Here is a 13,860-nt window from a genome sequence, read left to right on the forward strand (position 1 = left end):
CCATTTGAACTCGGAATTGGACCGTTCAAGTCTCTAATTTTTCCTTAAGAAGTCAAGAACCCATTTTTGTGCTTTGTTCCTGCTTGTTATATGGAGTTTATTAAAGTAAAAGCCCTTTTCTTTTCCGTTGGTCGTGCAGACGCTGCAGCTTCGGAAGATCCGCTCTTCGTGGAGGTTGAAGCCAACGTTTGGGAAAGTGAGCAAGGCAAGTCATATCATCCTTGAACATATTGGATCCCATTTTATAAAATTATTTTGATTTAAATTATTGCATTATCGCTTTACTTAAATTCCCGCGTTATCATTGTTTTATTTAGCCATGCCTATTTACCTTTGTTATGAACTTATTATTATTGTTATTGATATTATTACCTTATTCACCCTAGATTAAACAAAACCCCAACTAGTGGACACTCTACTCATGGTACCCCTAGTATGAATTTAGGTAGATGCTTCGCTGGTTAATTAGGCAACATTAGGTGGTTTTACAACTCTAGACTTTGGGAATATTCTCATCACCTGGACACTATGGAATGGATGGATTATTGTGGAATTGGATTCACACCTCCCCCTCTATTCAAAATCCTCAAAATGGTTTTAGGCTGGGGTCGGGGTGCATGGTTTTGACAGTAGCACCTCGGCCATATAAGGACTGGTCTTCGGGCCTCTGTTGCAAAGCACTACCGTACTTCCACATGTCTAGTGGGTAAGGCTTAGTTTGTGGCTCAGTCTGGTTATAAACAAAAGTACACGGATGGAGATGGACGAAGTCGGGGGTCGATGGACATCTCTAGGGCAAATGAAGGCTACACGAGCTGCGGCCCGGTAGTCGAGATGTCATGGCACAGGGCCGGTGTCCTGCTGCTAGGGACTCAGTCCTGCCTACCTGTCCCAGAGGTTCCGGCCGTAGGTGGGGTTGGGTCGGTACTCTTGTCTATGGCTAGGATGGGTTGGAAACTATGTCACGTCTTCCGTCCGTATACCGTGGTGGTATGTGGCACGTGGTTACACGTGAGGAAGATGTGTCTTGTGGGTAAAGATGTACACCTCTGATCAGAGTATAATCTATTCGAATAGCCGCGCCCTCGGTTATGGGCAAGCCGAGCAATGTACCCAAGTTAGTGTTTTAATTCTTAAAACCAGCATAACAACTAAAATATGGAACGGTTGGCCTGGGTTGGCTTGGGACGAGCTAGGACCCAGGGTCGGGTTGCCAGTTCGGTCTGAATCATCGTAGACCTTGGGTTAAGGCAGGTTCGTGTGGGTTCACGGCCTTGATTAATAATCTTGTATAGCTCTAGGATCGTCTTTATAAAATATCTTTGGGCAACTAAGTGTCTTTTAAATCCTGTTACTGCAAACCCTAACCCCTTATATTATAACCCCCTTGTACTCCCTTGCATTTATTCTGCACTTGTGGGTGTGTCTTGTTGAGTACGGTGGTTGTACTCAGTCTTGCTCAATTTTTCCCAAACCCAGAAGAGGAGTTCCTGGAAGATGAAGGCTTTGGTGTCTAGCTCGTGCCTGCCGTCAAGCGCCTGTGGTCGTCGCCCTAGTCTTCCGCTGTTTTTCGTTTGTCTTCTTGTGTGCTGGGCCTTCGCCGCCCATGTAATAAATTAATTATTTACGCTTCCGCTTGTTAAACTCTGAATTGTATCAACTTTCGGTGTACCTTGCCTCCTAGGACAAGGAATAATACACGCACGTAAGGAACGCCCGTTGGGTTATTTCCAGGCATGACATGTGTCCACACTATTAATTTGGTATCTCTATACCATGATCCATAAGACATTATCATCAATTAATACATGTGTTGATCATATAAACGTATTTGTTCCACATATGATATTTGATCAGGGATCCTTTAGAAATAGCAACACATAACATAAAGAGTCTGATGAAAGAATCACATATTCATTAACCAATAATGAGTTTATCTATTTTAAGAAACAAAGTCGGATAAATATGTAAACATAGTGTGTGACACGATCATCTCTATGATTGCCTCTAGGGCATATCACTAACACTGAAAACCTTTCGTTTTGCCCACGAGACGGTTAGTTATCTAGAATCGGCTCCGCTAACCGGTTTAGTTAACAAACCCATCTTGCTTTAGCTTTTGCTAGATCGAGGTGGTTGGCGACTCTAGGATCACCACAAGGCGTTTAGATGCTGCGATCGTGTGCTTGTCAACTTGTCACAAAAAGTTGCCAACAGTGATGTTAACGGTTTATTAGTGAAAAACATAATTTATAAATACAAGTTTTATATTTGTATTCTAAGCAATTTAAACGTTAATGCTGAATAAAAAACTCCATTAAAAGTACTCTAAAATCAAGTCTAAAATATTGAAATACAAATATATAGATGGTTAAATAGAAAATTTCAGCAACTCAAATGCGAAAGCAAAACAAAAGATGAAAGTACTAAAATAGAAACATAAGAACCGAACAAATTGAATGCCGCGCGTGGATAATCTTTGCAACTATGCAACTTGCCATGACAAAGAGTGAAAAACGCAGAGATTATATCAGCACGGAAACGAGAGGAGACTTCAGAAAACGGCGAAGGATGCTGCCCGGAAAAAATAAACTCCCTTAAATTCCTATGCATATCTTGTGCTCCGCAGACCAAGTAAAAACTTAATTAAGCACATGCATTTGACGCCTTTTCAGTTTCCACCATATCCAAATGTTCGTTCTCCACAAGTCGTACGTGCACGGCTCAAACTCACCTTTTTTTTATTTCAGGTCAAATGTCCTGGTAAGTTAAATAGACTGCATGTTTAGGAGAACAATACCCTTGTGTCTTTTACGAAAACTTTTCAGACTAGACCTCTATATTTTCCTTGGCACAGGAACCATACTCGCTCTAAGTTAGTAGCGCGGAATCATCTTCTCTCACGCATCGCTAATATTATATTATCTCACGACCAATGAGTTTAAATGGAATATTCTAACCAGTGATGGGAGGTTCTCGGTTAAATCTCTTTATCTTGCATTGGTGTAGACCGGAGTTTCCAATAGACAAAAAGAATTTAGAAGATCAAAGCCCTCCTAAAGATTAAGATATTCTTATGGTACTTACGTCGGGCAGTAGTTTTAACAAGAGATAATCTGATTAAAAAGAATAGGAGGAAACAAGACTTGTTCTTAATATCACGAAGAGAAAACTGTTAAACATTTGTTCTTTGATTGCCGTTTTGCCCACGTGGTTTGGTCCTTAATCCACTTTGCTTGTAATATTACTTTACATAATAGTATAACTCGTATATATGTTTGGGTGTAGGATAAGAAGAAAACCACACAATTTGTGGCAACGAAAACAAATGTTCTTTTTCCTAAATTTTTTGTCCAATCTTTGATCAATTATATCATTGTATATTCCTCTCAAAAAAATTATATCATTGTGTTGTATTCGTTAAATTTCACTAATCTATAGGTATTTTAATCAAATTATCACAAAACTATATATTTAACACCAAATTTATCTTAAACCTATAGATTTAAGGCCTACATATTTTAGAGTTTAAATCCTAGCACCATTATTACTTTGGAGCTATAAACATTGTAGTTTTGAACTAAATTTTGGGTTCTGGTAGTGAGTAGTGACTGTATCGTCGGTGTAGAAGCATTAGCCAAATACTTCATGGCATTATAACTCATTTTTATAAGTTAGATACATAACGATTTATGAAAGCACGGTATCAATTTGAAAAGGTCGTCTATCAAATGATTAAATTGGTTCCGGATTCCAAATTAAAATACTTGCTACGTATGCAGTATGTCGTTATCAAACGTGATGGATCTGGTTATCCTTATTAGCACGAGGGGTTACTTCAGCTTTGTGGGCGAAGTTAATTAGTTGACCATAAGTTTTAACGTTTACTTGTACACATACCGTGCTTTCATATCTTTATATGGTACGCGTACACACATACCGTCTAGATGACCTCTTTTACGTATATATATAAGTTAGAGGTCATATCTTTAATTAACAAGCCACGCAGTGTTGTTTCAGGGGAGAGAGAGAGAGAGATGCGTTCTTGCGGCATCAGAGGTGTCATTCGCCACCATCTGGCGTGGCTGGTGCTAATTTTGTGCTCATGGCAGGTTGCAGCTGCTCAGGCTCAGCAAGCACCAAAAACCGATCCAGTCGAAGGTAGGCGTATAGATGGCCAAATGGGCCGCCCGGCCCGGCCCGGCCCAAGCATGGCCGTGCCTAGGCCAAGGCTTATTGGGCCGGCACGGCCCGACCAACACACCGGGCCGTCCCGTGCCAGCCCACGGGCGGCATCCACGGCCCAGGCACGGCCCAATACTACTCGGGCCGTGCCGGGCCGGCCCGAAGGCACGATGGTCCATCGTGCTTCCTCATAGAAAAAGTCTATTTTTGGTCGCTCAACTTTGTGGGCTGTGTTTAAATGGCTGGAAAATAAGTCTATTTTGTATACCTCTTATCTTGGGCCTTGCCTTATATGATTATTTAAGTCTATTTTAAATCCCTATATTTTTTTTATTTGACCGGGCCGTGCCGTGCCGGCCCAGCGTGCCGAAGGTGCGGCCCAAGCACGGCCCGGCTGTCGGGCTGGGCTGGCACGGGCACAACCCCAGTCAGGCCATGCCGTCCTTGGCCAAACAGCCGTGCTTTGGGCCGGGCCGTGGGCCACGGGCCATATGGCCATCTATAGGTAAGCGAGCAATTAATCATGCACGCGTACGTATATACGTATCACGCATGCATATGCATGTCTCTCTAGTTTGGTTTTCCTCCATGTAGCTAGATCGCAGGAGTTGTAATTTGTGGTTGATAACATTGATATGGTGTCCCCCTCTTGCCGCCTTGAAACGAAAGAGTTAGAGAAATCTTATATATTTATATAAAGTTCTATCCTATATATTTTTATAAAGTCCATTCCTAACCGTAGTAATTATTACTATTTATATCTTTTCTTATTAAGCCACATCATCCGAATTGTTTTTTTATTCCTTCGATAGTTGGTAGTATATTGTGCAAATTATCTCTCATATTTTCCTATCTTATTAAGTCATATCACCTTAGTTTTATATTTAAGATGATGTACTTGGCCACATCACTATTGTTGTGATTTTAAATGACCAATCTAGTTTAAATTATTATAAATAACATCTTAATTGTACGTAGTATTTTTCTACAGTAGATAAAGATGGTTAATTCATTAATCGCCTAGCTAGCTTCCATCCGCATGATTAATAATGGAGAGTTTAATTAACCATGCAGCGGCTGCTCTGAACACGATACTGGGGAGATGGGGCAAGAAGGCATCGCCGGAGTGGAACATCAGCGGCGAGCTCTGCAGCGGTTTTGCCACTGATAAAACTGACTGGGATTACTACCCCAACATCAACCCGTTCATCAAGTGCGATTGCACGGACAGCAACAACACCCTCTGCCACATTACCAGACTGTACGCACACTCTCTTTATCTTTATCGTGGTTTCATCATATGTGCTCCACGCAGTGCCTGAAAGAGCCCATGCATACACACGTATATGCTGCAAGTATACAAATTAAAAAACATATATATATAAACACCAGATTATTAATATTAATTAGTATCTCCAAGGAATGCGTAGAGGAATCAGAAAAGTCTATCCTAAATTCGGTACATATCTTCCTTAAAAAAATTGTACATATCTGCTGGACCCAAATGGAGGTATTAATTTGGTCCTCCGGCTGTATATATGTATCCCAAACACAGTTCTCTTATCAGTATTTTTACTTGTTTTTTATGCAGGAGGGTAACTAATTTGAATGTAGTTGGTCAAATACCTACGGAGCTACAGAATCTCACACATCTAGTGGATCTGTACGGTATCCAAGACTTCTCTTCTTAATTAATCTTGCTACTAGTCGCATCGGGAAATTCACTAGCTTGTAATTAGCGAATTAATTTGTGCATTCTCGTCTAGTAATTAGCCGATATACTAGAAACGACAATTCAATAATCCAATATAATAATAACATTAGATATTACTTACAAATAAAAAGAAAACAATAGCTTACAAACGATATAGCATTAGCTTCAGCTCTAGTTCCACGCACAGCTCAACTGAGATATAAGCCAGATGTCTTCTTCCTCAAAAATTTTCTTCAACTGAGATTTGATGATTATTGTATGGCGAGTACATGGAATACTCCATAAGCCACACAGAAAAAATACAGGTGCATGGTGATACAAAGGAAGGTATGATAGGGTTCATTTGCAAAAGCAACATTCAGCAAAACAATATAAAATCAACACTGTACAACATACCTATGCTCCATAGGCCCAACCATCTCTAAACAACCAAACCCGACTACACTGACTAAAGTCCATACAAAGAGCTAACAAATTATCATTACCAATTTATTTATCATTAATAAGTAGTGTGTGACTAATCACAAAAAAAACACTGTTAGGCTTGCCCATAACCGCGTGCACAACTATTCGAACAGTTTTACTCTGGCCAGATATGTACTAATGTACCCACAAGACAATTCCACAACCTGTCACCATGTCATCATGTGCCCACGCTTAACATGTCACCATGTGTGAAATTCTAACAAGACCATTCGCATAGCACAACTCAAAGTAGTTCACCATTCTCAGATCGTCGTCTTTCCATAACTCAGAATAGACGCGTTGTGACCCACGTGGGCTTATTAGTCTGGTTCTCTACAACGAATCATGCTATACAAAAAGTCCAGTCATTGCTCATGCTGGCTTGTGGTTAGTACGGTTAATGCTTCACCACAGTAGCTCGTGAACCGTTCCTTAATTGCCATGAGCACGACCATCGTATCCATGTGCTCAAAGCTTACCATTAATCAAGTTTTAGTTGGCATATTATTAATCAACCATGACAAAACATCACAATATACCATTAATTAACCATCATTAATCATGAGTGAATCATTAGTTATCGCATGTAAAAGGAATATGTTCATCTGAAGTCCCTTAACGTGTCAACGTATCCGATTTTCGTCCTTCAATCGGAAAACCAGATACCACGGGTCCGTCAACTATCAAAACCGGTAAAGATGAGGTCCCTCGGCGGTTTAGATGGCGGTTTAGGCTGACATGGCGCCTACTTGGCTAATTTGACTCGGTCTTCATCTGACGTGGCATTGTCATGGCGATTACGTGGCAATTTGTTCCGGAAAAATAATAAAACACATGGGACCCACAAGTCAGTTTCACACACAAAATAATTAAAAATGGTGGGACCCACGTGGGCCCTGTCTCACCCCTCCTTTCTTCCTCCTCCCTCCCCATCTCTTTCTCTTCATTTCTATCCCCTTAATTTCCTCTCTCTTCTCTCTCCAACGCCACCACCACCGACTCCACCGAGGATAGAGATAAGAGAGGAGAAAGAGGATGACATGTGGGGCCCACGTGGGTCCCACCATTTTTTATTATTTTGTGTGAAACTAACATGTGGGTCCCACGGGTTTATTATTTTTCCGGATCAAATTGCCACATAAGCACCACGTTAATGCCACGTCAGATGAAGACCGAGTCAAATTAGCCACATAGGTGCCACGTCAGCCAAAACCACCATCTAAACCATCAAGTGACCTCATCTGCACTGGTTTTGATAGTTGAGGGACCCTAAGTATCTGGTTTTCCGATTGAAGGACGAAAATCGCATTCGTTGACAAGTTAAGGGACATCAAATGAACTTATTACCATGTAAAATGATACTGATGTTTCTGAGCATGGCAAAAAAAATTACACTAATATCTAGCCGAACCAATATATGCAGCTCAAGCTAGACAAGTAATATCCCAAGATATCAAGGAATGGGATCATCAATATAAACTGGCTATTCAAAGTAAAAAGGTTCACACCATCCAATGACATTCAAAAATAAATACACATTTGAAATAAAAGAAGAATTTAAATATTGTATCAACATGCTCAAAGGAATTGTTTGGGATATGTGTAACTTGCTTGCAATAATCGAAAATGATGGAAACTACAAGCTAACATGCAAAATGAGGAAAAAGACTAATAAAAACCAAATAAACAATACATAAAAGTAAACAAACACTTAGAGCTTGATTTTAGATAAATTATGAGACTTGAACAGCCTCATTCCAACTTCATAAGAATTAGTTATGAATTTTACAAGATTTAATCCAATTAAAGCCTATTTAAAAGGATTAAATAGATTTATTACATAAATTATAACTACTTTAAAGAAGACAAAGATAAATTATGATGTCATCGGCAATCAGTCCACCGTAGACTAGGTCCACAGAGGTAGTCCACGGGTTCACTGAGATGGAAAACCTAGATTAAATCATAACCAAGAGTTGACCAAAATCCGACGGCCCAGACCGATTCAATCCAGGGTTTAGATGGAACCACATGACAACATGTTGACATGGAATTCGTCGTACATGAAGTCATGAGAGATCTGCATAGCTCGTCCTATCATTCGTGTACGTGGCGTTTTAGTTAGTTTGATCCTACAACCAACAAAATAGATAAATGGATTGTATAAGATCATAGGGCCAATGTGATCCTACAACTAACAAGATCAAAGGGCATTTTAGTTCATTTGATCCTACAACTAACAAGATACATCTAACCAATAGGCCAATGTGATGTAGCGAGGCTTGCCGATGTCAATAGGGTTTTGATCAATCGGCTATATGCTCGATGTAGATTCAGATAATCGGATAAACAATGAGATATATGCTATCATCGGCTAGAACTAAACATATGCATAATCATCAATAAACCACTCCTTATTAAAACAATCTTGATAGATTAGACCTAATCGAGACAATATAAGATCGAAGATGATAAAGAGAAATTTAACTATTGATTATACAAGTTTGAGTATAAGACAATACAACACTGAGAATTAGTAACAAGATAACACATCGGCTAGAACTCTGATAAAAACACAGCATAAAACCTATTGGCTTAGTAGAATTACTTATTAGCAGCCATCTATTAGATTAAACCTAACCGAGACAGTATAAGATTGAAGAAAATAATCAAAAAAACTATTTAGCCGATAAATATGCACAAACATGATGGATATAACAAATTTATCTAAAACAACGGTATGATTAGAGAAATATCAACTTAATCAGAATATCGGACCTAACCGAGAAAGTCCTAACTAAGTCGATTCAACTATAAATAGCTATGCAGTTAAAGATAAAATCAATGTATTAGATAGGTAATGCTTGCGTCAACCCAAAAAAAAAATATGACTTAATCGAGAATGTTCTAGTCATGCCGATACAAGTGAAGTTGATAGAACTTACTTCCTTGTTGGAGATTGAAACCAATGCATCTCAACTTGAAACTAAGAACTTGCCAGAACAAAAGGTTGCAATGCGCCGAAAGTAATTGTATTAATCTGTGGAGACAATTTGCAAACATCCTAGGGGTACATATTTATACCCTCAGGTTGATACGAGTCCTGATTGAACAAGACATATGTTTCCTAGAGATAAAAGGAAAAAAATACAATTCTTGATCGGACACTAGATAAAACTTCAAAAAGATAAAAGGAAAGTTAATAAATCCTAACTAATCAATAGATAGAATTAGTTTGCCATGCCATGGTCTTCACGATTCCTTTTTGAAATCAGTCTCTTTTGGATAAACTTCCATTGGTTGATCGAATTCGTTCTTCAACCGAATGCACTAAAAAACCATACCAAATTTTGGTGTTAACACAATAGCGCTGACGTGCCGATGATGTCACCTCACCAGTGACGGCCGGCTTGGGACCCTAAGGTCGCTGGTGAATCAAGCACGGCGGCGTGAACAGAGGGCATCGAGAGGTTGAGTGTGACAAGCCGAAGACATCGAGAGGTGACACGACAAAGGACGGTGATAGCGGTGAGTTTGAAACAATGACGTAGCTCGGGTCATCATCAACGGTGGTGTTCTGGCAGTAGATGGTGATGGAGGACCGCTAGACGAAATGCACCTCCTCCTTGCATACTCGGCAGAGGTGACAACGGGCAAAGGCGACAAATAGAGCAGCGACGTGCCCCGACTGGAAGGTAGCGGCGGTGTTGATTTGCACAGGCGAGGGTGGCGGTGGAAAGAAGATAGGGGGTGGATCCTATTTGTAGCCACGAGAGACCATATCCTTGCCCAAGACGGCTATGGCAGTGCTGGGAAAAAACTAGAGTTCTACCGGATAGAGAGAGTCCGAGTTCGAGCCCGATTCCACACAATTTACTTAGGTATTTTTGGGGATTTCTTGGGGAAAGGGTAGAGGAGGAGATAAGGAACAAACGCCCTCAACTAATTTTGGAAAAGATCAATAGAGGCGGTTGGATTTCAAGGCGACATAGACTCTGGCCAGATGTAGGGGACAACACTAACATGTGGGATCTCGTCCCACATGTTGGTAGGAGGGAGATGAGGGAGGTGGGTCGGGCTAGTGCCTTGAGCTAGCTAAGCCGAGCGGGGAGAGAGAGGGAGATGGGCTCGATTTGACCCAAAAGTTTAGAGGCGGTTTTTAATTTATTTTATATTTATATAACCATTGAATTGATGTTTGTATTATTAAAATTAGTAATTGAGCTCTGAAGAATCTCAGAAAATTCCAAAGTGTTTTTAATCATGGAGAATTTAATTATGTAATTAACCATGTTTTATTTAGGAAACTTTATTTCCGACTTTAATTCACTTGCTTAATTAATGTACATTTTAAAATAAACTCTAGAAGGAATTTAATAAATAATTTATCTTTTTTTGAAAACGCAAGAGAGCTGCATTTCATTTCATTAAGGGGAAGTAAAAACAACACAAAAAAAAACCAAAAAACAAAAATATTTACGAAGTAGGAGGACCCGAGCCCTCCTATCGAGACCCACACACACTAAACCACCCGGAGAGCTTAGCTGCCTAGGCTTGCCGTCCCACAAACGAGCTTTTGAAGGCCAGAAGCTCCTGCAACACTCCAAGGATGACTCTCATTTTCTACCACTTGCAAGATCGTCACAACTCTAGGATTGGCGCCATTGAAAACATAGTCATTGCGGTACTTCCAAATCTTCCAAGCCACTAGGGTCACCAAAGAGTTAATCCCCATTCGCACCTTCTTCGGCCGATTCTTGGTCGCTTGGCTCCACCACCTTAGAAAGCGGTCGGTAGAGGGCTAAGGCGCTACCTCGGCTAACCCCAGCCTCAAGAAGATTGCCGTCCAAACTTGGCGAGAAAAGACACATGAGATCAAAATGTGTTGGATGGATTCTTGACTTAGATCACAATGGGGACAGCTCACCGAGTGCTGCAGCCCACGCCTAGCCAATTGATCAGCTTTCCAACACCTATCATTGATAGCCAACCAAATGAAGAATTTGCATCGGAGGTGACCCCAACACTTCCAAATACACTTCCAACACCTATTAAATAATTTATAAATCCCTGAAACGAAATCAGGCACTACACCATGGCATCAGATTACCAACAGACATCTGTTGGTAAAAATAAACAATCATTGATAGACTGTATGTTAGTAAAAGCTTTTGGCAAACCATATGTCAGCAATACTCATATGTCAGCAATACTATGTAACAAGATATGTTATATGTTGGCCTTTGCTGACATATCTGTAGCAGGCTACCTTGTGACATGGTGTAGTGAGGGTGTGGCACTACTAAAGAGTCTTGCTACTAAAGTTACGCTATTGATCAAGGCTTTGCACAAAATATAACTTCCATGGCTCTCTTTGTGAACACCAGCAAATGCTTGTCAGCTATTCAGCATCATTTTTGTGTTGGCTAATTGTTCTAGTTTATTTTTATGTTCTTTTCAGGAACTTTCGGAATAATTACTTGACTGGTCCCATTCCACCATTCATCGGGAAATTTACTTCAATGCAATACTTGTATGAGTTACTGCTCGTTCTAGATCATGTTCCATCTATTGGTCATTATTTTTTGTTAATTATTGTTAATCATCTCAAGGTCATTATCTTTGAATCCACTATCTGGACTACTTCCAAAGGAACTAGGAAACCTCACCAATCTTGTTTCATTGTAAGAAATCTTTTCTCACACGTGGATTAATCTTCAACTGCTCCCTCTGCTACGAACTACTCATGCTTGTAGCTTTAACCGTCAATTCCTAGCACTTTTCGTATATATATAGTTGAACATTTTCCACCCTCCTCCATTTGAAAAACAACTTATGATTATGAATGCGCATAGCTTATGTCTAGATTGTAAGCTAGAAGTGCTTTTTTTTATGGAGGGAGTACGAATTATACATTATGAAATTATTTCTCATGTTGAATCTAAATGTTAAACTATACAAATTTGTAAAAATGGATATTTAGGAATACAAATGTTTGACTTACAACAAAAGCAGAATGACAGATAGTATGAAACGAATGGAGCATATATTTGGACTGCATGAACTGATATAATAATACAAGAAATAGCAATCACATAAGTTCTAATAAAAAAATCAAAACTACTACTAAATAGGATGTAATAGGCATGTCAGTGTAACTCCTGTTCATGTGGTTTTTCAGATGATCAAGTAAGATTAAACAGCAAGGACTTGAACATATTGTAATGATGAATATTGTGGGTCCAATAGCACATCGGGAAAACTATGCCCTTTTGCTATTAGATGATGACAAACATTTTAAATCACTTCTGAAATATTTCATTTTTCTTTTAGGGGCATTGGCTCAAACAATTTTACAGGAGGCCTTCCTGAAGAACTGGGTAACTTGACCAAACTTCAGCGATTGTAAGATACCCCCATTGATTTCTAGCTTCTTATTTCTACTTGTAAAAGAACTAAATTTGGAATGGCCATATCTATTGTCGAACATGATAATATTTCAAACTTTCAACAACAGGTACATTGATAGTTCTGGATTCAGTGGTCCGTTCCCTTCATCGTTCTCAAAACTTCAGAACCTGAATACATTGTATTGTCAAAAACATAGCCACAGCTATTATATTTGTCATGTTTTCAAGCTAAGTGATATTTTGGTCTGCTTGCAGGAAAGCATCAGATAATGGATTCAATGGGAAAATACCTGAATATTTGGGCACAATAACTAATTTGGTAGAAATGTAAGCTTCTTAACATATCATTTGTTCTTACTGTTCAGAGATAGATGAATTTGTGCAAGATAAATTACTGTCTGTATATCACATTGTCTCCATTCAGACTTAAACAATAGCATTTTTTTCACATTTCAGCCCTCACTCAATAGAAATGCGCATATATGCATCACAGTAAGCGGTCCACATGGCATATTCATACCTAGAGATCTTGTTAAGAATGCTCAAATAGATTTTTTTTCTTTTTTAAAAAAGGTTGAATGTCCCTAACTTTGTTTCTAAAATTATGAGCTTGTAGTGCTTTGTACGGAAACTCCTTTGAAGGACCAATTCCAGAAAGTCTGTCTAATCTGGCCAAATTAAAAACCTTGTAAGTATAATCTTTTTGTGGCATGAACTCTTGAAGGTTGATAATGTATTAATGTCAAAGCCGATAACTAAATTATGAAAAATTCAAATATTGAGCAGACGGATTGGAGATATTGTAAATGGGATCTCTCCACTGGCTTTTATCAGTAATATGACATCCCTGAGCACCATGTATGTGATATTTTTAGCTATAACGCTTACAGTATTGTGTAGTTGCAAGTTACCAAGGTTATATTTTGTCGTTACAGAATATTGAGGAACTGCAAGATATCTAGTGATCTCGGAGCAATAGATTTTTCCAAGTTTGAACATTTAGAATTGCTGTAAGTTCTCAATTATAGGCCATGGTGCCAAATGGTGATGTTATTACGCATTTCCTCAAGTTGTGTACCATATGAT

General features: G+C 39.3%; 1 protein-coding gene across 1 annotated transcript in view; it reads left to right on the forward strand.

The window, feature by feature from the left end:
• Positions 1-13,860, forward strand: part of LOC107275616 (probable LRR receptor-like serine/threonine-protein kinase At1g56140) — a 29,202-nt gene that overhangs the window by 11,409 nt on the left and 3,933 nt on the right. Inside the window, exons 3-10 of the mRNA XM_066310868.1 lie at positions 4,113-4,161; positions 5,260-5,446; positions 12,698-12,744; positions 12,818-12,958; positions 13,035-13,101; positions 13,391-13,462; positions 13,561-13,632; positions 13,710-13,784. Of these exons, the coding sequence (XP_066166965.1) occupies positions 4,113-4,161; positions 5,260-5,446; positions 12,698-12,744; positions 12,818-12,958; positions 13,035-13,101; positions 13,391-13,462; positions 13,561-13,632; positions 13,710-13,784 (710 nt within the window). The remainder of the gene's footprint in view (positions 1-4,112; positions 4,162-5,259; positions 5,447-12,697; positions 12,745-12,817; positions 12,959-13,034; positions 13,102-13,390; positions 13,463-13,560; positions 13,633-13,709; positions 13,785-13,860) is intronic.

The sequence above is a fragment of the Oryza sativa genome, chromosome 5 (genome assembly GCF_034140825.1).
Source record: "Oryza sativa Japonica Group chromosome 5, ASM3414082v1".
Taxonomy (NCBI): domain Eukaryota; kingdom Viridiplantae; phylum Streptophyta; class Magnoliopsida; order Poales; family Poaceae; genus Oryza; species Oryza sativa.